Below are 26,240 nucleotides of genomic sequence, written 5' to 3' on the forward strand. Positions count from 1 at the left end.
TCAGATCTGTGTGCACCGCCACATTCAGTAAGCAGGCTGGGAAAATCCATGAAGCTATGGCCAAAATCAAACTGTTTCTGCCAAGCTTACTTTCTCCCCTCTTAATTGTGAACCCAGGGTTATTTGGATGGAAAGTTCATTTATGTCTCTGTTGCATTTACTCATTACTGATTAAACTGCTATTTAATTCTAGGTATATAGAGTTGTCAGAGCTTTCTCTAAAGCTCCTGTAAACCAAAAATGGATTGTGGCAGTGTTCATTGAGGCCAGTGTGGCTCACATCTGAAGTGAGCCTGAGCTTAAAGTACACCGGGGCTTGAGGGGTCCCCAGGTTAGACTGAGCAGGTCAAGGCAACACAGGATGTTTCAGGAACCAGAGCATTCCTCTGTTTTAAGATTCACCCTCTGTGTTCTCTCAAACAATTGCAATATGGAGCTATTGGAGAAAGTCAAATAAATATCTTGCGTAGTGAGGAATGATTTCACTTTCCTTCCTATTTAGGTATTTATGTCACTTATGGAGTGATTCCTCGATTTCACTTTCCTGGCTGGAGTATACTAGGCTAGTTAGGAACACAGGCCCTGGAGCCAAAGGACCTGGATTCAAATGCTTGCTTTGCCATTTAGCAGCTGTGCCATCTGAGATTGCTTGCATAACCCTTCTGTGCTTTTTATTACATATAAAAGGGGGATAATGATAGATAATGCCTGGCTTGCTGGTTCTCAGGGTAACTGGTGTAGTGTCTTCTCCTCGGATCCTGTCTTCTCCCCTCTCATCTGCTGGTTCTGTGGCAGCCAAGATAGGGTTGCCTGATGTTATTGCAAGGCAACAGTGTAACATGCACATATCGTTTAGCATCCATGTCAAAAGAAAAAGGTTCCCATGAGCCCCGTTGGTGAAGTAAATGTGCAGAGACTAAGATGAGATAATGCGGGTGGGGGTGTATGTGACCTATATATAGCATGCATGTGTCATCTAAAGGTATTTGTTTCACAAACTTTAAAAATAGTCACAGCCAAATGGAACTCTATAGGTGCACCTGCTAGGAGCTGGGATTCCTGATGCCTAATTATGCCATTTACAACTTTTCCTGTACTCCAGAACTCCAACAGCTAGAATAGCGGCAGAACACATCTCAAACTCTACACTTAGGGCTCACCTTCCAAGTTCATTGACACTCACACCTCTGGAGCCTGATCCTGCTTTACCCTGAGCCCCTAGTGACTCACTGAGCTGGCGCTGCCTTTACGTGTCCCACAATCCATCATCTAGAAGGGGCTTCTCTTTCTTGGCTGTGCTCAGGGGTGTCACTATTGCTAGGCAGTGTCAGTCAAGGTGAAAGGGATTGAGGGGTCTCAGGTTGAGTCTGGCCTGAAAAGCACAGCCCATTGGCCTATGGGTACTTGATTTTTCTGTCTGGTTTTTGGCACCTTCTTTGAATTTTTATTTAACTTTCTCTTATGGGTAGTCTATGGACGTTCCTCCAAGAATAGTTTCTCTCTCTGAGCTTTGCTCACTCTGCAGAATGCCTGCACATGACAGATGCTTAAGAAACATGTCCTAATCAATTGACCATCTTACATCCATCACCAGGAATTTGCTAATATCCACATGCATATGCCATTATATGAAGACTGACACAGAGCTGGGTTACACCCATTTATTATTCTTTCTCAGTACTCAGTAGTAATATAAAGGGTTGGCAGAGGGTGTAAGAACCACTTTAGACCATGAGAAGCAAGGGTAGACGTTGTATTCAGAGCAGATGCAAAGACAAAAATATGGAGGCAAAATAACAAGAAAGAGAAATGCAAGCTAAGTTCATATGTGATTAGACACTTTCCATTTTTAGCCTCATGGCTTAAATTTGCATAATTCTTTTAAAAAGAAAAATTAATTATTTATGACTCTAGCTTTTAACCAAACTGTGCATTTAAAGTAATCACTCTGGGTAATTTAAATAAAATCTTTTCTGTAAACAGTTTATGCTCATTAGAATGAGAAAACTGTTGGTTTATTCAATTAAAAGGACATTATTGCCAGTTTGGATTCTCTCTCTTTTTTTCCACTTCAAAATAGAGGGCAGTCACATTGAGACAGATGGGACTTAATTAAGTTGTCTCAAACGTAACCAGATTTTGCTTTAAAAAAAAAAATTGAAAGAGGACAGATTCCAAAAGACTTCAAAAACCTAATCACCATTTTAGAGCTCTGAAAGGAAGTTTTTACCCTTTATTCTGACGGTCGGTACAGAAATAAGTTTGTTTCCTGTCAAACATATAGGACTTTCACATGAGCCCAGCACTAATCAAAGAATATGGTTCTAAGCAAAGCTCTCCCCTACTGTGATCTGTAAAGAATGCAAAAACAATGAACCTGCTTGGTGCTTCTGTAGGTGACACCATTTACTATATTAAAGAGGCTATTCCAAAGAAGCCATCTGTATTTTCAGGATATTATTATCTTCTGCTTACTGGTTAGTTCCCTGAATATCCATGGTTCGTAACAGCTCCTGGAGAGTGGGACACCTGAGTGTTTCCCCAGAACATGGCAGATGTGTAGCTCTGAAGAGTGAGAAGGCAGCTAATGCCTAAGGTCTGTGTTTGGCCCTCCTTTGCTGTAACAGGAACAGTGTAACAGTAATTCTGATTGAATTGGGATCAGAGGGCCCTCTCACCTGGTCCCTTTGGTTTACCTGTGGCGTGCAGAATCTTGGGACTCCATAGAGCAGAGTTCCTGAACCACTGATACAGATAATTTATAATATGTTAACATAGTGAATCAGGTTTCTTTGGCTGTGGCAGAATTTCAGGTTGACCAGACTTGTGTGATTAAGGAGAATCAACTGAATCATAAAACAGAAATGTCAAAGTATAGCACTACCTTCAGGTGTGGCTAGCTCTAGGTGCCCAAATGCTGTCAGGAATCTGCCTCTTGCCATCTCTTGGCTCTGTTTTCCTCTGTGTGTTTTTTGAGGCTTTTCCCCTGTGTGCAATTGAAATTGTCATCAGTAGCTCCAGATTTATATCCTGCTAGTATGGCCCTCTGCCCTCCAAAGAAAGAAATCTCTTTCCTCATGGTTCCTGCTAAAGCCCTGGTGCCCACACTCAGGGATTCTACCACCTGCTCATCTACACCTGAACCAGTCATGTGGTCAGCAGGATGGAGAGTTCTGATTGGTCAGGCAAGAGTCACGTGTCTACCCTTGGCTTTAAGGGAGTGTGGAGTCAGCTCCTTTCAACTGCAAAATCTGAGTAGGGGCTGGGTTTTACCTCACAGGCAAACAGAAGTGCTATGGCAAAAAGAAGGGACATATTCTGTGTGGGGGGGAAGAAAAAATTGCTATTTTCTACAGACTCCTTTCAGGTAGAACAGCCTATGAGTTCTAAGCACATCCTGTTACTTTTCTTCTGCACCCATGGAGATTTTGTTCAAGTCCAGTGATGGAAGATTTCTACCTCTGTAGGAAAGAAATTTATGCTTATATAAAGGGGACAAAAATTGGGAAGTGAGGGACAGTAGTGAAGATGACAGAAAATAGAAAATGCCAACCCATCCCAACCATCCAGAGTTCAGTCATCTTTCTAGAAGGAAATGAATACATTATATTTGTTCCTGTCATCACAAATACTTGTTGGTTTACCACCTGATATCTCTGTGATGCAGCGAAGTGAGAGCCAAGACTGTAACAGGTTTTGTCCCTCTACTTCCTGTACTCCGTGCAACTGCTTGGCAAAGGTTCTTTAAGCTCCCGTTTCAACCAACTTTTGTATAAATGCCCAGAATTCATGGCTGTTTGAACTACTTAAGCTTTTCCAATATAGGCAGTGGGGATATGGCTGTGCTAAAGATTTAATAGTGAGATGGTGTGGGCTGGGTGGCACAGGCCTACCAAATCTTTATCTCAAATGTCTTTCAGAGAGAGACAGAGTAACAGGGGGCCAGGTTAGAGCAGCAACCGCTCTTGGTGATGATGGGCAAAGGCCTGAGCTAGAACTCTAGCGGATGAGGTCTCCCCCACACAACTCCCTTTGTCTAGGTTAGTGTAGTGCGGTGGCTTTGTAGAGAAAGCTGGGTTGTAATTTGTTTGTCAGGTTTTAATAATGCTGATTTAATCAAATTAGTTGAGATATATATTTCCTTCTTTATTTTCTAAAAAATGTTTTTGTAAGATTTGCTGTATTTCTTCTCGAATGTTTGTTAGAGTTCCTGAATGAAACTATTTGAGCCTGGAGCTTTCCTTGTGGGGAAGTTTCTCATTCCAAATTCATTTTCATTTTTACATATAGGGCTATTTAGATTTTATATTTCTCAATATCAATTTTTTTCTATTTTGTTGCAAGGAATTTGTTCATTTCATCTAAGTTATTGATTTATTGACATAAAGATGTTCATAATGTTCTCTTATTTTTCTTTTAATGTCTTAAGGACCTATGGTGGTATCTCCTATTTCCTCTTATTAGCAATTTTTAATCATTCTAGCTATTTTGTTTAATTTTATTGATCTCTTCAAAGAACCAGCTTTAGGTTTCACTGGCATTACTCTTTTACTTGTCCATTTTCTGTTGCATCCATGTTTGTTCTTACTTTTAATTTTCTTATTTCCATCTGCTTATATTGTGTTTAATTTGGTACTTTTTCTAGCCTGTTAAGGTGAGGCTTTGACCGTTAATATTAAATATTTCTCATGTTCTGTCATAAGCATTTAAAGCTTATAACTTATTTATTTTTCTGTTACAAGCATTTAAAGCTACATGTTTTTCTAAGCTCTACCTTAGCAACATCTCACAACTTCTGATATGTTTTCATTTTTATTCAGTTTAAAATACTTTTGAATGTCCCTTGTGATTTGAGGATTTTGTGACTAATGACTTATTTAGTAGTGTATTATTTTCCAAATATTTTCAGATTTTACTAGGTATGTTATTGTTACTGACATCTAATTTGATTCTTCATGTTCAAAGAATATACCCTATATGGTTTCAATCATTTAAAAGTTATTGAGACTTGTTTTATGGCCCAACATGTGGACTTTCTTGGTGAAGATTTTATGTATGCTTGAAAATAATGTGTATTCTGCAGTTATTGAGTATATTTTCCTATACATGTCTATTATGTAAAATTGGTAGTCTTTTTCAAGTCTTAAATAGCTTCACTGGTTTTCTGTCTAGTTGTTTTATCAGTTAGTGAGAGGACTATTGGAATAACAAAATTCTAATTTATCTGTTGCATTTTTTCAGTTCTACCAATTTTTGTATCATGTATTTTCAAGCCCTATTAGGAACATATGCTAAAATTGCAGATTATTGTCTTCTTGAGGAATTGACCATTTTGTCATTATGAAGTATTTCTGTTCATCTCTGGTAATGTTTATTTTCCTCAAGTCTATTTGGTTTGATTTTTGTTTGAAATTAATATAGCCATCTCAACTTTCTTATGATTGATGTTTTGTGGTACATATTTTCCATGACCTTAACCTATATATCTTTTTACTTAAAATATACTTTTGTGGACAAAATATAATAGTATTTCTTTTCTTTTTATCCAGCCTGATAATCTCTACCATTTAATTTGTGTGTTTAGTCCATCTACATTTAATTTAATTTTGTTGTTTGGTTAAAGTTTACCATATTGTTATAAATAATATAATCTGTTCCTTTGTTTTTCTTCTTAAGTTTACCATGTTGTTACAGATAACTGTATATATAAATATGTAATACATGTAATCATAAAAATAACTTTACATGTATAAAAGAATAAATCTTATATATAATAATCATATATATTCTCTTCTAGTATTTTCTTATTTACATTTACCATACTGTTATAAATAACTATATGTATAACTATATATAATATATATAACTACATATATAAATGACATATATAAGAACATTTTATATATTATGATCACACATATTTACATACATATGTTTTTATTCTTTTTATGCATTCTTTTGAATTGAGTGTTTTGACTTCCATCTTATCTCCACATCTGACCTATTTGCTTTTGTTAATTATTGGTACCTTTAACTTCTCATAGCCTACCTTCCTTATAGTGGAAGAAACTTACAACAGTATATCTGCCGTGCCCCCCTTTCATACTACATGCTATTATTATGATACTTTTTACTTTCACATATGTTATAAACCCCACAATACATAGTTTTTATTTTGCTTAAAATAGTAAAGTGAAGAAAAATTTTTATATTTATCCACATGTTTTCCATTTCTGGTGCTATTTATTCTTTTGAATACACCCAAGCTTCCAATTGGAATCATTTTTCTTCAGTCTGAAGAATTTCCTTTAATTTTTTCTATAGTTCAGCTCTGCTGGCAGTGAGTTCTCTCAGATTTTTTTTGTATGAAAGCATTTTTATTTTGCCTTCTCTTAGAGTGATATTTTCACTAGATATAGAATTCTAATTTACAGTTGTTTTCTTATAGTACTTCAAAGTGGCTGCTCTAGGATCATTTGGCTTGCATTGTTTTTGATGGGAAGTCAACTGATGATTCTTACTTTTCATCCTCTATACCTCTGTGGCTTTATTTTATTAGCTGCTCAAGATTTTGTTGTTATGATATGTTTTCAGCGACATTATAAAGTGCCTTTGTATTGTTTTCTTTTTATTTTTCATGAGGTTCATTAACCTTCTTTGATTGATGGGTTTATAATTTTTATCAAATTAAGATATTTAGTCATTAATTCTTCAGATATTTTATTTGTTCTTTCACTGCTCCAAAACCATCCTGGACTTTCAATTGCACATTTATTCATCTGCTTGGTATCATCCTACTGATTACTGAAGTTATTTTTCAACTTTTTTTTCTCTATGTGCTTCATTTCTTATTGTTTCTATTGCTGTGTCTTCAGATTCACTGATTACTTCTTCTGTCGTGTTTAATCTGTTGTTAAATCCATACAGTGACTTAAAAAATTTTTTAAGTATTGTATTGTTAAACTTTAGGAGTTCTATTTGGTTTTGCTTTCCATTGGGTTTGGATTTGGCTTTTAATTTTTATTTATTCCTTTATTGTGTTCATGTGTTTTTAAAAATCTTCTATTATATTTCAACAGTTAAAGTCTGTGTTTGTGAATGTTATCATTTCTGTGTATATGTTACCTATTGATTGTTTTACCACTTATGGGTCACATTTTCCTGTTTCTTTCTTTCTTTTTTTTTTTTTTTTTGTTGTTATACTTTAAGTTCTGGCATACATGTGCAGATCGTGCAGGTTTGTTACATAGGTATACAGTGCCATGCTGGTGGTTTGCTGCATCCATTGCCCTGACATCTGCATTAGGTATTTCTATAAATATAGTAATTGTTGAACAGATGATGAGAATAATGACATTGTGATGGTGGGCATTATGTTTATGAGTGTCCGGATGTTGTCTATTTTAAAGGAATGTTGAGTTTTATTGTAGTCGTCAACTTATGTGTCACCTTGGCCCTTATAAAGCTTGTTTTTAAGCTTTGGGCATGACATATCTTTCACTCAAAAGCAAGCATTTTGTTGCTCAGTTATTGAAAATCCAATTGGCATTTGAATTTCTCTAGTTTTTAGATGTGAACTTCAGAAGCAAATCTGCCTCTTTGAGGTTTGGACCCAAGAGCCACTGATAAGACCTGACTTTCTATGCTAAGAGAAAAAACTCCCACTGACTTGCAAAAAGGCACTAAGAAATACCAGTATTTGATAAGAGTTACTCTATTTCATGATTTAATTGTAAATTAATCAACAGCATGAAAAATTCCACTGAAAATACACATAGATTTCAAAATTATAGAAACATGTGTTTGGTAAAGTGTGCTCGAAGATTGCCAAACCCCAGACTTGGGGACTGGGGAGTAAAATGTAGTTTGAGAGAATCAGCAATCCCAGCATATTAACAGACCTCCCTTTTACACAGAACCAAAATAAGCCTGAAATGGTGTGGTAGTCAGTATGTCAACAGGCTTGAGTGGAGAACAAAGCTCTTTGCTAGTCTACTGGCAAGCAGACCAGTTGGTTTTTATTTTTACCTCATATTCCCTTCATTATCCATTAACAGATTATTTTAAGTTTTTAGGAAAAGTCCAGCCAGACTATTTGACTAGTTTATACTAACAGGCCAAAAAACAGCGTTTGGAGTCAATCTCAAGTGTCCTCATCTGCAGAGTGAAGATGATCATACTTGAACCCTAGAGTTCTTAGGCGGCTTTCTATGAGGATGCATTCAGATCCTTTAGTACCTGGCTTGCCTTTGAGTAAGCACTCAGCATGTGTGAGTTCTCATTGTTAGTTACTGGATCCAGTCTTGACTTGAGAAGTGCTTGTGTGCACAACGAGAACTAATATCATGCAACACACGGCTTTGGTAGTTCTTTCTCTGACCCAGTGAACATAAAATATATTTAATGATGGGCCAAGGTCAAAACAACATGTAAGAGAAGGAACTGTTCATAGATTTTCCCAAGACAAGACCTTTACTTAGACTAGAATCAGGGCATTCTTCACAGACTAGAATCATAGAGCTGAGAGTTCCCTGAGGGATTCTCTAATCAGGAGCATCTAACAGGATTGTCTCCCATAGCTCACATTACAGCTCACACCTCTACTCTGGACTGGCTGTTTACTGTGTTCACTTCTGTGAGACACAGACTTCATGGATAACAGAGCTACATAGTCACTTACTTTTATTTAATAGCTTATTACATTTTTCACAGGAGCAAGGAAATGGAAGGACCTAATTGAATCTTTGAGTTTAGATAGAGGTAGGGATAGACATAATCGTCATTGCAACTGCGGAGCTCCATGAAGGCATCATTTCATCAGCTGTTTTCATGAGCAACAGGGAATCCATTCTTCTGGAAATTCTTCTCCAGAGCTGTCTTCTGAATTATAGCCTTAAGCCATTTAGGTAGAGCAGCTAGCTTTCTAACATGGGATTCTTTAAGGTGATCTTTCAAGTGACCCTAGAAGATGGACTGTTGTCATTGGACCACTTGTGAGTTGCTAAATGATGCTGTCTGTCTTGAAGGCAGACATTGGTAAATTTACAATGGAATAGACTAAAGTGGCATATGTTTTTGTAATGTCAATTAGCTCCCACATAATTGGTAAATAGAGAATGATGTTATTATAAGACAGAATCTCTTTAGGTCATATGGCATTTTTCCTGGGCTACTAGAGTTTTGCACCACTGAGGAAGCAACAGGTGAAAGCAGAGTACCCCAACGCAGTAGCGAGTAGCAGCCTGCAGAGAAGCGCATTTCAGCACGTGAGAGTTTTTCACTTAAATCTTTTCTTCTGGGCTCCAGCTGGTCACATGTTGCATCTTGGACGTGCTTCCTGTTTGTTTCATCCAGGTCCTGAGCCTTTTGCCCTTGCTCCATTAGTCAGCTGCCTCAACTTTTCCCTAAACCTCCTGCCTTCAAGTTATTAACTCCTTTAAAAAATTATAATTTAAGTTTTTAATAAAAAACTTTACATGTCATTTTAATTGTGTTAATCGTTTATGAACGTTGCTATTGTTTTTGTTTGGTGTTCTGGTTACCAAGTTTCTAAGAGTTGGAGCTGCCTGTCCTAATCATGTTTTTCCCTGGAAGTTTTGTTATTTTTAGTGTGCAGTTTTACAGAAGGTGAGGTTTCTCACTAATACGTATCACATCATAGCAGAAATGCCTGGAGTTGTACTTATTTCAGGCTAACAGTTGTTTTTGTGTCATAGACCAGGTCTGCGGCTGAAAAATATGGCACCAGCATTGTGCCTCTTGCATTGTACGTAGACTGCATATTTACCTTGATTCTGGCCCTTCGATATTTTTTGCTATGACAAAAACTGTTCACATACTCTTTCCACTGCAGACATGGAGGATGACTGAAGATTTTGTTCACTTTACAGTGAACAAAGTGTATGTGTTGGGGAAAGTTCTTTCTGTTTGTCATTCTTGGGGGCCCAGTATTTGTAGTTAAGTTGCTACACAGCTCTCTTTGTGGTTCAGCAGTTTGTCACATCTCTGCAAATTCTCTCTTGAAGACATCTGTTGAGTGAAGTCGTGGCTTCGTTGCAAACACTTGAGTTTTCACTAATTTTCTTCTGAGGGATTTTCATGCTGACTTTTGTAGGGAGTATGGAAACCCTTTCATCTTTTTGGAGAGTTTCAAGTTCTTTGGCTCCCATCTCCCCCGGTCAGGTTTTCCTTGAAGGACCATTCTGGTCATTATTGACTCTTTGGTTCTCTGTGGCTCTCTGCTTCAGACAGCAAAGCCCGTGTCTGTCCTGGGTGGCTGGAAAGCCAGGTGATGGGAGACTGAAGGGAAGTATCTGTACCTTCCTCTACTGCACCCCCATTGGTACTTCCCTTCCTGTGTCCCTTTCCTCCCCTAACCTTCTCCACATAGTGTTTCCTTATATGGACCTGCGTTGGCTCTGAGCTCACTGTCTCAGAGGAATTACATGACATGCATAAATTATGAAACAGTTTTGCAAATTAGGTTTTAATTAAAACCAGCAGCTTAGAGTATCCAACTGGAAGCAGTCACAATGTTGAAAAGTGACACTGGTAGGGTGGGAGTTCAGGAGAAGGTCTGAGTGGCTTTGCATCCTGTTTGGATATTTCCAAAATGAATGCTGCAGAAAGGAGCTTCCTTCCATCTCAGACCCTCCTTAATCCACACCGCTGCCTTCCATGAATCCCTTGATGGTGTTAGACCCTTGACTGCCATGGGGACCAATATAATTTTCAAGAAGGAAATACAAATGCATCTTCATTGTAGTTTTATCTGGACTTTGCCACATTTCCATTTGGTTCTACCAGTCCACATTCTCACAGAGAACTGGCAGAACTTCCAGCTCCCCCGCATTGCCAGAACTCCCATTCAGATCACTTTTCAGCTGGATGATCACCCAAAATAAGGCTGAATAATGACAATTTTAATTGGAACCTTATTTTTCAGATACAATACAGAGTGCAAGCCTGATGAGAAATGACTTCTTATTGTGAGAATTTTCAGAACATTGTAATGAGCAAAATGTCTGGGGCCTTCCCTCCGCTGATACTCCTTAGCTATATGTAACATGAGACTTCTTCTGGTCTGCCCATTAATAATCTACATTTTTCAGCCTCTCAAAAAATGTCTGCCATCAAGTGAATAATTTATGCAGGCTTGCCTTTCATCTAGGCAGGGCTGTACTGCTAGAACAAAAACCCCAGATCTTTTCATTCAAAATTAAGTTTGAAAACCTGACCTTCAGCGATCAGTCCATATTGCTGCTAACTAATCTGGTGTGCTGGACAGTGTGCTGTTCTCCGTAGACCTGCAGCAAAGCTAGCCACTTGGCCATTCAGGAATTTTGAAGCTTAATATTCTCTATGTCTTTAACTCATTTGGACCCTGGGAAAGCCTTATCCAGATAATCTGTATTTTTAAATCACTGGAATATCTTTTTTTTTTTTTTTGACAGAGTCTCATTCTGTCACCCAGGCTGGAGTGCAGTGGTGCGATCTCAGCTCACTGCAACATGTGCCTCCCAGGCTGAAGAGATTCCTGTGTCGCAGCCTCCTGAGTAGCTGGGACTACAGGCACCCACTGCCATGCCCAGCTGATTTTTGTATTTTTTTAGTAGTGACGGGGTTTCACCAGGTTGACCAGGGTGGTCTCAAACTCCTGATTTCAAGTGATCTGCCCTTGTCGGCCTCCCAGTGGACTGGGATTACAGGCGTGAGCTGCTGTGCCTGGCCTGGAATATCTTTAAAGATGATAATACATAGTGTTGGCTTGGGGGTGGTACAGTGAACATCAGAGAGAATCTTGGTCAGAGTGTAACTTCGGACAGCTTTTCTTGAGAGTATTTGAACTGAAATATGCAATACTCTTTGACCAATAATTCACCTTCTTGAAAAGTTGTGAGGGTGTTTAACAATTTGACTTCAAGGATGTCCATTACAGTGTCATTCATGTGAGTGACAGCCTAGATCTCTAATAATAAGGAATTCAATAAGTAACTTACTACATATTCAAATAATTTAAATACCATAAAGTCATTTAACATGATGTTGCGATCAACAAGCGATATTAGCATCATAGAGAACTTTAAATGTCATTTTTTGGCCTTTTGTATCTAATTTTCTGCAAAAAACCAGCATTATTTGTGTGATTTTTTTTAAAAGAAACACATAGGGAAGTGTATGCATTGCCAAGAAGGGCCTGTTTGTCTTCTTCTTGCTTTTAAACATACTGTTGAAAAAAAGAAATTAAGTCCCATTCATACCTCAAACTAGAGAGTGAGAAGTCATTATTAAATTATATATGGCCTGTTAAGATAATACCCAAATTCATAAAAGCAAGAAGATTTGGAATATGTAGATACCATTTTCCCCATAAATCTTTCCAACAAAGTCTGGAGGACTTACTGATGGGGGCAAAAATAGAACGAAACGTGAATGGTTTTAAAGTAGTAAGGTCAGCTATATTTGTTTGCTTTTATTGACCGTTTTTATCTTATCTTCCCCTCTTCAGGGTTATCTCTACCTGTATTTCTACTCTTTCCTTCTCCTCCTCCTTCATCATCACCATAATGACAAGGCATTAGCTGGAACGATGTACCTGGGGGAGGTCACTCCATTAGGGATTATGGAGTAACCCACAGGTGCCCACATTTAAGGAGCAAGAGAAGGAATACGGAGTAAAGGAAGTAGCAGACTGGCACTCATGGGAAAGCCGGGGTAAGGAGTGCAGAAGATTCCAAGGAGAATAATATTCAGAGACATACCTTTTGTCTCCCTGACCTATCCAGTATTATTATAAAGACCAGAATAGCTTCTAGACTTTGGAGAAACATGATTCCCCATGTGTTTGTAAGGAAATGTTATGCATAGCGTTGGAAATCTTTTGAGGAAATTACTCCTCAGTATCTTTGAATCTGAGCAGTTATGGAAATATTTTGTTGAATCCCTTTATTTGTACAAGTAAAATCTAGTTGTGATCTGCCATGGTATGTACCTAGAGATGGCCAGCTGCAAGTTTCTACGAAAATAACAAGAAAAACTCAGTTCACTCAGGATGCTCCAATAGCTTGTACTGAGCTGGAAGGCACTAGAAGCTAGGTCCCATGGATGGATGTGGGGTCAGATGACAGCATAGGGGCTGAGCTCTGCTGTCTCACTGCCATGGCCTCCCTGGTGTTGGCTTCACTCTCAGGCCTATTTGATGGTCTATCCACAGTACTAGTTCTAGGTCTTTCTTCCCAGATTCTAGTGCCAGTCTCTCCCAGATTCCTTTCTCTAGGAAGAAAGCTAGCACAGGGAAAATGGAAGATGAGTATAATGGAAAAATCTTGCTTGGCCTAGATTAGGTCACAAGTCTACCCTGAGCCAATTGCTGTGGCCAAGGGAAAGTGAGGAATTGATGGCTTGGGTCTGGGCAATGTCCACATCATGGGGCTTGGCCTCTTACCCAGAGCATGGGACATTCTTAAGGAAAGGGGTTAGATGATCAATGTAAAGAGACAAGTGTTCTAGATTTCTCATCTGTCAAATTGTAGTAATAACACTGTTGTTCGAGGTAGGATTCACACTCTGCCTAATGTACCTTGCTCAGACCCTGTCATTTCTTCACTAACCCACTGTGATGTAGCAGTGACTCAGTGAGAGGGGTTCTGATATCAGGTCTGCAGGGTCATCTGTGGACCATGAGGCTGGTGATTACTGTAACCTCTCATATGCTATCAGATTGGAGCCAGCCCTAAATACTGTGAAGGTTACAAAGTCAAGGGATAAAAACAGCCACGGTTATGGGCTATTTGTTTTTCTAAAGACTATGCATTAGCTCATTTAATCCTCTGATTAATCTCATGAAATAATGTTATTACTACTATTTTACAGATGAGAAATCTAGAGCTTAGAGATGCTATATTGTTATCTAGGTTCTTATGGCTAGTAAGTCGTAGAGGTAGTATTTGAAAGCAGGTCTACCAAGCTCCAACGCCCTCCTTCTTTCATTGCTTCTTTCTTTCTTTCTTCCTTCTTCTTCCTTTTCTTTTGTTCTCTTTTCTCTCTTTCTTTCTCTCCTTCTTTCTTTCTTTCCTTCCTTCCTTCTCTTCCTCCTCTTCCTTCCTTCTTTCCTTCCTTCCTTCCTTCTCTTCCTCCTCTTCCTTCCTTCTTTCCTTCCTTCCTTCCTTCCTTTTCCCCCTTCCTCCCTACTTTCTTCCCTCCCTCCCTTCTTTCCTTCTTTCTTCCTCTCTTTCTCCCTTCCTTTCATCTTTCTTCTCTCCCCCCTTCCTTTTTTCTTTTTAACCTCCCTCCCTCCCTGATCTTTTTTCTTTCTTTCCCATTTCCTTTTTTATCTCCTTCCTTCTCTTCAACAAATATGCACTTAATTCTTACCAAGGGCCAGGAACAGGTCTAGTCCCTAGGAATACAACAATGAATAAGATAGATACATTCTCTTGGTGAATATTATATGGAGAGGTCATCAAAACACCTAAACAAGTAAACAGGAAGATTACAGAGTGCAACAAATGCTAAGACAGGAATAAACAAGATGATATTATAGAAAGACACTTTAGGTAGAGAGAATAACACCTGCCAGAAGTGGTGCCCTCAGAGCTGAGATCTGACAGGATGGGTAGGGAATCGGTGAGGCAGGGAGGTGGGGTAGTCAGAGAATTGACACAGATTTGTGGGGACAGAGCATTAACCAATCAGAGGAAAGAGCCCACCAAGGCTGTAAAGTAAGTGGGACTTGAAGGACAGGCTGGCTAAGTACCAGGCTTATACTTTCAGACCATTCTGGGTGCCGTGTAAAGGAAGGATTGGAGGGCAGGAGTGAACCTTGAAAGACCAGATGAGCAGCAGTGGTGGCTTGGCGTGGGGTGGCAGAAGTGGATGGATGTGAGACAGAACCCGCAGTGCCAAATCTGAGCTCATCAGAGACCCCTTGGCATCGGTTTTAGAGTTTGAGCCAGCTAACAGAACTGTCTTTGCTCTATAGCAGAGTCGGGCTCTTTATCTACGTTGCTTAATGAAGACGAATGGAAGATTATACATGCAGCATCCACAAGGAAAAAAATGAACACATGGAACCTTAGCAGCAAGCAGGGATTGATCATTCATTCATGAGGCCCGAGGCAAAGGGCCAGTTTTACAAATGGAATAAACATATGTAGGCCAGGCATTTTTTGTTTTACACAGTTGGCAGGAAAATACTTTGTTTCCTATTTGGTCTTTACATATTTCATAGTGAAATGTGTTGTTTTGATCAATAGATCTTTAACTGGAGTTTAATGTTTGAAAAGTAGTCCACTCAAGTTTGGAACTTCATTGAGCTAGAGCAGTGGATGGCCTCTCAGTCACTCCCATGGCTCTGTGTGAAATTGAGGTAGAAATGAAGTGAATTACGAGAGTTAAAACAAAAACACGTTCCTCTGCTTGGTGCAGGAACTGTCCCTTCTTGAAATGCCTTTATCGGGGCCTCAGAGCTCTTCCTCAGATCTCCTTGTGCCTCACCTGTTGTTCCTCACAGGCTTCCTGCGCTGGCCCAGCCTCATCACCTGGGCTCTCCCTGGTGGGATGTCCGTGATTGAGGTCCGGGCTCCAGCTCTCCTCTGCCCTGACTCAGCACTTTGGTAACCTCATCTGCATGCAGACAGTAACCAAGCTCAGGCGTCCTCCCTGGACGTGAGCTTCATATTTCCAGCTCTCTACCGTCCATCTCTGCCTGCAAGCCTATGGGGCATCTTGAACTTTTCTTAATTTTAGACAAAACTGAACTCTCGGTGCTTTTCCTCAACTATGCTTCTCCCATACTCATCTTGTCAGCGTGCCTCTCCCATCGTCACCTTCTCAGTAAACCGCAGCTCCATCTTTGCATTTATCAAGGCCAAAGCCTTGGCTGCATATTTGATGTCTCTCCTCTCCTGTCATCATCCACATCATCAACAGCAGACTGTTGCCTGCTGCCTCTAACACCAGCGCGCTAATCCTCTTCTCCCTCAGTTCTTTTTTTGTTTTGTTTTTTGAGATGGCATCTCACTGTGCCACCCAGGCTGGAGTACAGTGGCGTGATCTTGGCTCACTGCAACCTCTGCCTCCTGGATCCAAGTGATTCTTTTGCTTCAGCCTCCCAAGTAGCTGGGATTACAGGCACACGCCACCATGCCCAGCTAATTTTTTATGGTGTATTTTTAGTAGAGACAGGGTTTCACCATGTTGGCCAGGCTGGTCTTGAACTCCTGACCTCAGGTGATCCGCCCACCTCAGCCTCCCAAAGTGCTGGGACCACAGGCGTGAGCCACTGTACCTGGCCTCCATCAGTTCTTATCTGGACCATTCAACAACCTCCTCCCCAGCCTCCCTTCTCAAGTTGTCTTTGTTGCTCCCTGGCTTTGTGACCTTATAGTTTCACCATCTGTAGAACTGGGTTAATAATGGAACTTACCTAATGAGATTACTGATGAGTTTTCAGTAAGTAATATAGATAAAGCACTTCGAATGGTGGATAGCATGTCACAGCTATCATAGTCGCCTGTCATTACTGCTATCCTCACATGCACATTCTAGTACATGGCTGTTAGCCTTAGGATCACCTCATGGGCCAGACTGACTGCTAGAGCTCTAGCCATCACGTTCACCTTCCTGGCAGCAGGATGGAGAAAGTCTTTTTTCTTTTTTTGAGATAGAGTTTCACTCTTGTTGCCTAGGCTGGAGTACAATGGCATGATCTTGTCTCACCGCAACCTCTGCCTCCCGGGTTCAAGCGATTCTCCTGCCTCAGCCTCCTAAGTAGCTGGGATTACAGGCATGCACCATCATGCCCAGCTAATTTCGTATTTTTAGTAGAGATGAGGTTTCTCTATGTTGATCAGGCTGGCCTTGAACTCCTGACCTCAGGGATCCACCCACCTCGGCCTCCCAAAGTTCTGGGATTACAGGCGTGAGCCACTGAGCACAGCTGAGGGAGTGCTTTGAAAGACACCATTTGGAAAAGCCACATCCATGCATATGTCATTGGCCATGACTGAACCCACTTAACCGCCTTTATCCTTAACAGAGTCATTTAGCTGAGCTTGGCTAAAATTGGGGTTTCTGATACCAAAAAAGACAAGCAGTGTGACAATAACTGCTACCCACAGCAGGTGTGTGGTACTATGAAGGCCTGTGAAAAGAGCATAGAGAGGGTAAACGAGTCTTCTTTGAGACAGAGACAACTGACCGGAGAAACAGGTGTTTGCCAGGCAAGTGGGGAGGGGTCTGAGGATGAGCTCCGGGATGACAGAACAGAACGAATGTCTGTGACTGGGCACGGACAATCTTCATGCTGCACCATCTGTCGTACACCACAAGTTGAAAACCATGATGGCTGGGTTCTCTGTCCTCCATCTAGACTCTTCCATAAGAAGTGATGCCAGGATGTCTCATCCCTGCTTTCTCTTATGGGTGACGCCCAGATGGAAGGGCCCACGAGGTCCACAGGCCCTCCAGGGGTGTGGGTTTGTGCTGCTACTGTGTGCTTGTGTGAGAAGCAGCACTGGTTGGGACAGACATGGGGCCACCCAGAGCCTTGTCCTTGACTTTCAACAGGAGCATTTCCCGACTAGATGACCTTGGGGAGCTACTTAACCATTCTAAATATTGTCTGTTTCCTCACCTATAAATTGAGAAGATACTAATATCTCATCCAGAGATTCACTATAAAAAGCAAAAGAGCTAAAACTGATAAAGCATTTAGCCACCTGGCTATGGGAAAAGTCCAGTCAACAGCGACTATTTCTGTTATTGCTGTCACCTTCATCTTCATCATTTGCTCTCCTTCATTCCCTTCTGAATGATACATTCTCCATCTTTTCATGTTTGAATGTGACGTGTCACCTGAAGCGTACCCTGCACCCAGCTTCTCCTTAGGAGTGTGTCAACCCACAGCACACCACCACTTGTTTCTTTACCCTCCTTTTGGAAAAACAACTTGAGGATGGATTCAGTTATACATTGAAGCTTACGATCTGCGATGTGGGCCAGGAAGAAACCCAGTGCTGCCTGTCCAGACCCCTCGTGGAGTAAATGAGGAAATAGACCCAGGAAGGCAGAGGCCGCTTGGCAATGCCTAACAAGGTGGCTTTGAAGAAGAAAACATCTCCCCAGTGTGTTGAGGAAAAGATGTCTCCTTGTCTGGGGCCTGATCATGATGGGAAGTGCCCAGGCTGGTTTTTTGCATATCTAGGGGTCACTGAGACAATTAGTCATAGACAGACATCTATACCAAGCTGTGACAACGTAAGTTTCAGATCTGTTCCTCTAGCAGATATATTTTTCTCTTGAAGGCCATTAGCTTGGGTGATTAACATGGTGGTGGGGGGGTGTTGATTCAAGGATTTGAGGCAGTTACCCTGATTATCTTCCCCTGGCATCAACTCTGGGTATATCCTAGTAATAAGGTATCTTATTTAACAAGGGAAGTACCAGTCACAGGTTAGAGGACTTCACACGTACATATGGGAAAGATGCCTTCTCTGCCCTCTTGGAGCAGGACAGAAAGGCATTATGAAAGAATTACGTAGTCACTCAAGTTGTGCTTAGAACTACAGAGGAGCAGCCCAGGGAAATATTTTGCCATTTCTTGTTTATAACAAGTGCTGCTAATTGGTTACAATATTCTTTTGTTTGTTTGTTTGTTTGTTTTTGTTTTTTTGAGACATCATCTCACTCTGTCGCCCAGGCTGGAGTGCAGCAGCGCTGACAGGACTCACTGCAGCCTCAACCTCCTGGGCGCAGGTGATCCTCCCACCTCAGCCTCCCGAGTAGCTGGGAATACAGGCATGTGCCACCATCCCTAGCTAATGTTTTTGTATTTTTTGTAGAGATGGAATTTCACTATGTTGCCCAGGCTGGTCTCAAGCTCCTAGACTCAAGCAATCTGCCCACCTTGGCTTCCCAGGGTACTGGGATTACAGGTGTGAGCCACCACACCTGGCCGGTTATATAATTCTTTCCAGTGAAACTCAGGTGTGACTTCAGAATCCTTTTTAATATGGCCCTTCATCCAGCCATTGCTAATGAGTCAGAGCTGGTTCTTGAGGCAAAACCTAGTGGCTATCCAAGATCTGGCCATTCCCCAGGCCTCTCTCCATCATTCCACTTTACAGAGAAGCACACTGGTTGGGGGAAGGCATGTGCCTCAAGACTTGAGCCAGAGGCCAAAGTGGACCAGGTAACCGGATGGTCTGGCCCCTAGGGCAGGGCCCTGCACACAATTCATGAATGCTGGGTGATGATGTATTGGGGAACCAGCTCCCAGCAGCAGCAGCATCTGTGGCCACAGAGGATCTGATCTAAATGTGTACTGTTCTACCCTGAGACTACTTCAGAGAGGTCCAGCCTGGTTAGGGCATCACAAGCTGTAATTTACACTATTTAAAAGCTCCAATAGGAAAGTTGCCCTTTGTTCTCCCAGGTTATTTCTTGAGAGAAATATATGTTTTGCGGGGAGGTTGAGGGCAGTCTTAAATGGAGGACATCACCACAAAGGCCTGGTCTGTCATTTTCCTTCCCAGGATTTCTTCCCATGTGCTTAAATGGATGAGTCAAAAAGAGTTGTTTCCTGCTCAAAAAAGATAAAACAGAGAGAGAGAAAGAGACAGGCAGACAGACAGACAGACAGACAGACAGACAGAGAGACAGACAGACAGAAAGACAGAAGGACAGAAAGGGCAGCTTTCCTGTCAAAGAGACCTGCAAAGTCCAGTGCAGGGCTTCACTTTGGTATTTATTTTGCAGTCCATCAAACGTTTGTCATACGCATGGCCCCGTGTGTTCGCAGGACATAGCTGTGATTCAGCATAAACGCTTTCCTAAGAAAATATACATTTTTCATTCCACAGTGTTCATGTATCCAAGGTTTCTTTCCTCTTGTGTGAAAAGTTATTTAATATTTGAGAAACGTTTTTTAAAGTGATTCCTCATTTTAGGCTCAGTTTCTCACTTTGTGGTCCATTTTTTTCCTGAACTCTTGAAAAGCACTGGAGGAGCTCATGAGCTTCCCTTATGAATAGTTCAGCCATAACTAGGAGGGAGGAATCAGGAAAACATGCTTGTATTTCTATCTTCTTAAATTGGGAGACCTGTTTAAGATAAAAGTGTTGGAAATTGAGTGTTGGAGAAGTTGGAATCTGCTTTTCATAGACATTCTCAATACCATTTTGGAGACATCTCTGAGATCCAAAACATCTTATTTGTTCTACTCTTTGTGGGCTCCATCCACAGGGGCAGGGGCTTAGGACAGGATTAAGAGAGCCTGGTCTTTGTGCATCAGAAGAGAAAGAATTTACCAGAGTAAAAAGAATGGAAAAGTCCAATGATTCAAGTAGAGACCTTAAGATGTCCGATTTAACCTGCCAGCACTTCTGATGTCCTGAACCCTAGAGAGACAGAGAGCAAGTCTGCTGTCACAATTCCCAAGTGTTTGCAGTCTTTATTTATGTGTGAATTGAGTTGAATTTGCATGTTCTAAAGCCAGGCAGCACACTACTATGAGTCTTTATCTATGAGACATTGTATAATTACTTAACCTTTAAGTTTCATTTTAGTTTTCATCTGAAAAATAGGGATACCTAGCATTGGGTTGCTGTGATTTAATGGGGTACTGCAAGGACTTAGCGCACTGCCAGGTGACAAGCTCACACTCGATAAATGTTAGTCCCTATGATGGGAAGTAAATCTTGGTAATGATGTAATCCTTAGATTGGGTATTTAATACATGGATAATGTTCATTCCATTCCAGATTAGAAAAATGCTTTTCAAAAACACTGCACGCTGTAATGGCAGTCATAATACTGTGGCATTAAACCACAGCCCAATACTCTCACACAGAAATATAGACAAATATGTCTCATAAATGTTCATCTTTTTCCACATAGTCATGAATTTCAGTTCCTCGCCTGTGCCACTGGGAAAGCTGTTATGGTCTGACTTTATGGATTGACTGACTGCTTTTTCCTTGTTCTTAGAACATCAGCTTTACTTTAAATGCACAAATCCTTGTGCATACTTCCTTAACCACCAGTAAAGGGAACAGTTAATGTGCTACAAAGCAAGAAAAATTGACTTTAAAAACCGAGCATTTTTCTAATGGTCTTACCTTTATATACAGCAGGGTTTCTCAAGGTTGGCACTGTGGATATATTGGCTGGGAAATTTCTTTTTGTGGGGGCCCTGTCCTGTGCATTGTAGGATGTTCTACAGTATCCCTTGGCCCCTACCCTCTAGAGGCCAACAGCTCTCACTCCCTTCCCTTTCACCCGCCGGTTGTGACAACCCCAAATGTCTTCAGATGGGCCTCCTCCAGTTGAAAACTGCTGGTCAAAGGAAGAAGGAACTGGGTCATAGAATTGTGCCCTTCAGATCACTGGCCAGAAGAGCCTCGGTTTCAGCTTTATAGGAGATTACCTACTGCTTTGGATGTGGTGATTCCCAAAACACATGCTGGAAAGCTCGTAGATTATCTGTTGATACCACGATTCAGAAAGCAGGTCAAATAATCAGCACCGTAACTTTGTTTTGAAAAATAACTTGCTTTACCTCTATTTCACTCTTCTCGCCATTTTCGTTTCTCAACTGGCAAATGGAAACAAAATGAAGTTTTCCCATTAATCTTCTTATATAATGACTTTTTTCTTTTGTTTTGTTTTGTTTTCTCCCCCTTCAGCTCCCTCAGGCACAAAAGGTAAATTCTTTTCTTTGCATTCCAGTCACCCCCAGAACTCACGAGTCGTGCATGCCTCCATGGTGTTGTACATTTGGCACTGTTCATGACCAGTGAAATGGTTTTTTTCACACGGCTTCAGAAACCTGAAGTTGGGCAGGAACAGAGAGGCCAGCCCACTCAGTTGTCCACTGCTCCTTTACTGAGTTAGTCCCTCCAAAGGACCCTGTGGTGGCCAGTGATTGGGGGGTGAATCCATGCCTAACTGTTTCTCTAAGAATTATCAAATAAATAGGTCAAGAATAAGTCTGGCACATTCCTTCCAGCATAGCATTCCAGGCCTTCTCTGAAATAATTTTTAGGGAGACAAATAATGTGAATAATTCGTAAGGTGTGGTGACCAAGTTTAAATTTGGGGCTCCTAGCCAAATCTCCAAAAACTCTTCTTGGATTTTATTAATTGTAAAAATCGGCAGCTCCTTTGTTGGCCTCATCATCCCAGAGACCATTAGAGCAGATTTCTTGCCAATGGCCAGACCCTTTCACTGGTCCTCATTGTCTGAGATGATCTAGTTCCACCATCTAGAATGTTCTCTGTCCAGAAAGACTCCATGTGGCTGCAGTGATGGCTTTGCTGTGTCACCCTCATAACATGTCATTGTATCCTTAAGGACATTTATGTCAGAAAATATGTCACTCAGTGCCTGCCGCATTGTTCTTGTGTATTTCACAAACATAAGCGAGACTTCTGGAAGACACAGCAATTTCTGGGGGCCAAATGTTTTGTTTCAAGAGTTAAGGTGGGGCACCACCCTGAAATTTAAACAGCATCTCCTTTGGTTCCTTCTCACTGAGAGAGAGCACAACTGCTCTACTAAAGACAGTCTGTTCAGACCATATGGACAACCAGAGGCCTAGAAATCATTACACAATTACTCAAATGTATTTGAGATATTTAAACAAGGCAAGACATGCTAGTGTGTGACTTGGCTTGCGGTAATGTTTGATTACACTTCAGTGCCGTCACAAAAGGACTGAACACTTCATTAAAAGTTAAAAGTATTCAAGACTCACAACAGCTTCCAGGATAAATAAATGGTCAGAATTCCAGATTGTTTGGAAGGCTCAGTGTCTTTGATAGGACAGGCTTTCTTAATTGCCTGCATTTGAATTTTTTTGATAGAGAGACTTCACAAATTCTGTGCCTAAAAATGGGCCAGCCTCAATTTATTGGCATTTATTCACCAAATTTCCACTGATCCATATACGAAGTATTCCTGTTACAGAAGATGCTTCATGAATTGGAGGTGCCATAAGCTATAGAATTTTATTTTATTTTATTTTTTGAGACAGAGCCTTGCTGTGTCACCCAGGCTGGAGTGCAAGGGTGTGATCTCAGCTCACTGCAGCCTCAGCCTCCTGGGTTCAAACGATTCTCCTGCCTTAGCCTCCTGAGTAGCTGGGATTACAGATGTGCACCACTGTACCCGGCTTATTTTTGTATTTTTAATGGAGACAGGGTTTCACCAGGTTGGCCAGGCCGATCTTGAACTCCTGACCTCAGTTGAATCTACCCACCTTGGCCTCCCAAAGTATTGGGATTACAGGCGTGAGCCACTGCACCCAACCAGCCATAGAATTTTTAAACAAAGTTCAAAACAGAGCAACACAGAATATAGTAAGAACAAATGTTGCTGGGTATATAATTGTTCAGTAGCACTTCATTGCACTCGCTTCTTATATCATCATGCATTGACTCACATCACATGCCCCGTGAAGTGGAGCATATTATTGTGGTCATCTGAAGTCCAAAGTCAAGAAAGCTGCCTCAGCTGGCTTCCTCATTCTTTTTCCTGTCTCTGAGTTATGTCAGACATACCAAGGGACTTGTTCTGTAGCCCTATGTGAAAAGGAATAGCCTTGCCTTCTGCTCCTCATGGCTAGAAATTGTCTTTTTTTCTATTAAAATGGAGAAAGGCACTTACCTTACAAAATATTAAGAGATCTATGTTACATAGTTTCAGAACGCTTTGTGGGTAGTTTCTGGGAAATTCAGCTCTTTGAAGAAGGAGTTTGAACATAAGCCTCGGGTGTCCAGGCTAGAGGGTGAGAAGAGTCGAGGGAGAGGTGCACTACAGATTGCAGGCATCCTCCCAAAGGCTGCAAGTCTCCACCTGGTGATGTGTCAGCATCCCTGCCCCCAACTCTTTCCCACCCATTCCCCAGTATTACCTCAGTGACACTTGCAGAGGCCTTTGCTAGAAGGCTGAGATTCTTCAAAGTGTCAGCTTTCCTTAGATTTACTGTCTTGCTGCTTGACCAGCAAAGGAATGTGGTGGTTCCATTTTAGCCTTCACCCATTTGATACCATGCATAAGTTACTTAACCTCTCTAAGCCTAAGTGTTTTTATTTATTTAAGGAGAATGATAAGCTAACTTTCCACTTTTGTTTTGAGAGTTATTTCTGTTACCTGTTCCTCACACAGAGCCTGGCGTATGCTAAACCCTCAAAATGTAGAGTTCTCATTACCACTTGGCTTGACAACCCCTGGTGCTTCAGTGCACATCAAGAGAGCAGTCATGTGTGAGGGGTGGTCTGCTTCCTCTGCACAGTGTTTTGTGATTCTGACTCAAGCCTAATGAATAATTGGGAGAGGAGAAAAGAGCCCAGCAGGTATGTAGCGCTCCCCCCATTTCATTAGAAACTAGGTGTTGAACTGACTGCACCTTCTATATGTAGTCAGAAGGAAATGGAGATTGCTCTTGAAACCCCAACAAAGCAAAGACTTGTAGAAATAATTGTTTTGAGAGGTTTCCTCCTAATGCCTTTGACATTACCCATAGATTTCACTCATCTGTGGCTGTGATTCTAATGAGCTCTTTCCAAACCCCTGAGTTTGTTATTCCAGGGGTGAAAGAGAGGCACCCCCAGCTGCTTTAGCTTTGGCCTGCTTTTCACATGAGGTCATGAGCGCATACATTGGGCCATATGGTGTCTGCATTTGTGCTGTGTTTTTGTTGGAATCTGCCTTTGTATCATCTGCAACTATTTTCTCTATAAATATTTTAAATAGTTATGTCTCTGTAAACATATTTATTTTAATCTCTTGGCTGATCTGCAACTAAAAATGTCCCATTTGGGTGTCCCTCTTATGTGTAGCGGCCATTAATGATTGTTGTCTGTAAGTTATGGTTTTTGTGCTTCTAATATTTTAAGGGTCTTCCAAAACTTCTCTTCTAGTTCTTTATGACAATTTCTTAGAACAACAGTTTGAAAAAAAATTATGTATTTTTTTCTATGATTCTTAAGCATCTCCAAGATAATTGCTAGACTCTATAAATTTCAATCCTTGATATGAAATTGGAGTGGCACTAACTGGTGATGAACCTAATAAATATGAAATATTTTTACCAAATATGGAGGCAGTGTCCTGAAGCTTCGGCTAAAAAATATGTAGCAATACAGACGCAACACTTTGAAGGCATTACAAATTCGTTCTTCTGGGTGGAAATTGGACCAGTTTCTCCAAGGAATTGATTGTCCCTGAATTCAACAATGATGGGAGGTCCATGTATAAGAAAGCTCTGCCTTTTTAAAATTCTTCTTTACTTCTACAAAAATGTCTGAGAGATCCAATTTTATGATAATAACATAGCAGAATTATTCAAAGCCATTTACAAATATATGTTCAAAATATTGAACAAAATAGTCCATTTTTTTCTAGCTTCATTTTTTCTTCATGTAAGTTCTGTCTATAGGAGCTAAACATCAGTTATTCACTGCAAGATGAATTTAATCAGTATAGGTTTAATCAATGGAGAGTGGGCCTTAAATGTTTAAAGTCAAAAATACTCCTCTGGGAATTCCAAACATGGCTGCTTACGTGGATTAATGTGTCCAGACACTGGTACCATTTCCCTTCATTTTCTGCTGCGTCCATACAACTTTGGAATTTGCCAAAGACAATTTCTTAAAGGTTTCCTAGGTGCTCTGTCTTTCCTGACACCACATTAGTTAGTATCAGCCTGAGAATTCTGAGTAGGCATAAGCATTTTTCACAAAACCATAGTTAAAGCAAACCACATCTCTAATCCTGTTTGGAGCAGCAATTGATGCATTCAGGGCCACACAGTATGGCAAAATGATCCCTGTTTAATAGCCCGACCGCATGTTTTGTTTCCTGTTAGGAATAGCTTAACTTGCCTCCTTGAACAAACACAGCAGGGTTCAAGATCTGTTGTTCTATGCCTGCTGTGATATTCTGTGCTGCTTAACTTATATGAGGACTCAGGAGTGCATAAATTAGCTTCTTAAATGGAGGTCGACTTTTGGTCTTTCTTTCAGTATGGAACTGTTTTATTAATTTCTCCCCCTGGGTGCAAATGGCATCCTGAATCTGTTTGCATTCTTTTTTGTTTCCTTGTTTATGTTATATTTTTGAGGAATAAATGGAAGTATTCATTTATCTAGAGTTCTTTCTTTCTTTCTTTCTTTCTTTCTTTCTTTCTTTCTTTCTTTCTTTCTTTCTTTTCTTTCTTTCTTTCTTTCTTCCTTTC

The 26,240-nt window shown here is 40.6% G+C and overlaps 1 protein-coding gene across 9 annotated transcripts in view; it reads left to right on the top strand.

Moving 5' to 3' along the window:
• Positions 1 to 26,240, top strand: part of CACNA2D3 (calcium voltage-gated channel auxiliary subunit alpha2delta 3) — a 933,834-nt gene that overhangs the window by 653,778 nt on the left and 253,816 nt on the right. For 7 of the 9 annotated variants that reach the window (XR_004272347.1, XR_004272353.1, XR_004272350.1 and 4 more), the window contains one exon: positions 21,687 to 21,704. The exons of the other annotated variants lie outside the window; for them this stretch is intronic. Coding sequence is in view for 1 of the 7 variants with exons in the window: in XM_032289508.1 (XP_032145399.1) it covers positions 21,687 to 21,704 (18 nt within the window). In the remaining 6 variants the exon portion in view is untranslated. The remainder of the gene's footprint in view (positions 1 to 21,686; positions 21,705 to 26,240) is intronic. 9 annotated transcript variants of the gene reach the window in all.

This window comes from Sapajus apella, unplaced genomic scaffold (genome assembly GCF_009761245.1).
Source record: "Sapajus apella isolate SASKATOON/1434 unplaced genomic scaffold, GSC_monkey_1.0 scaffold23, whole genome shotgun sequence".
Classification (NCBI taxonomy): Eukaryota; Metazoa; Chordata; class Mammalia; order Primates; family Cebidae; genus Sapajus; species Sapajus apella.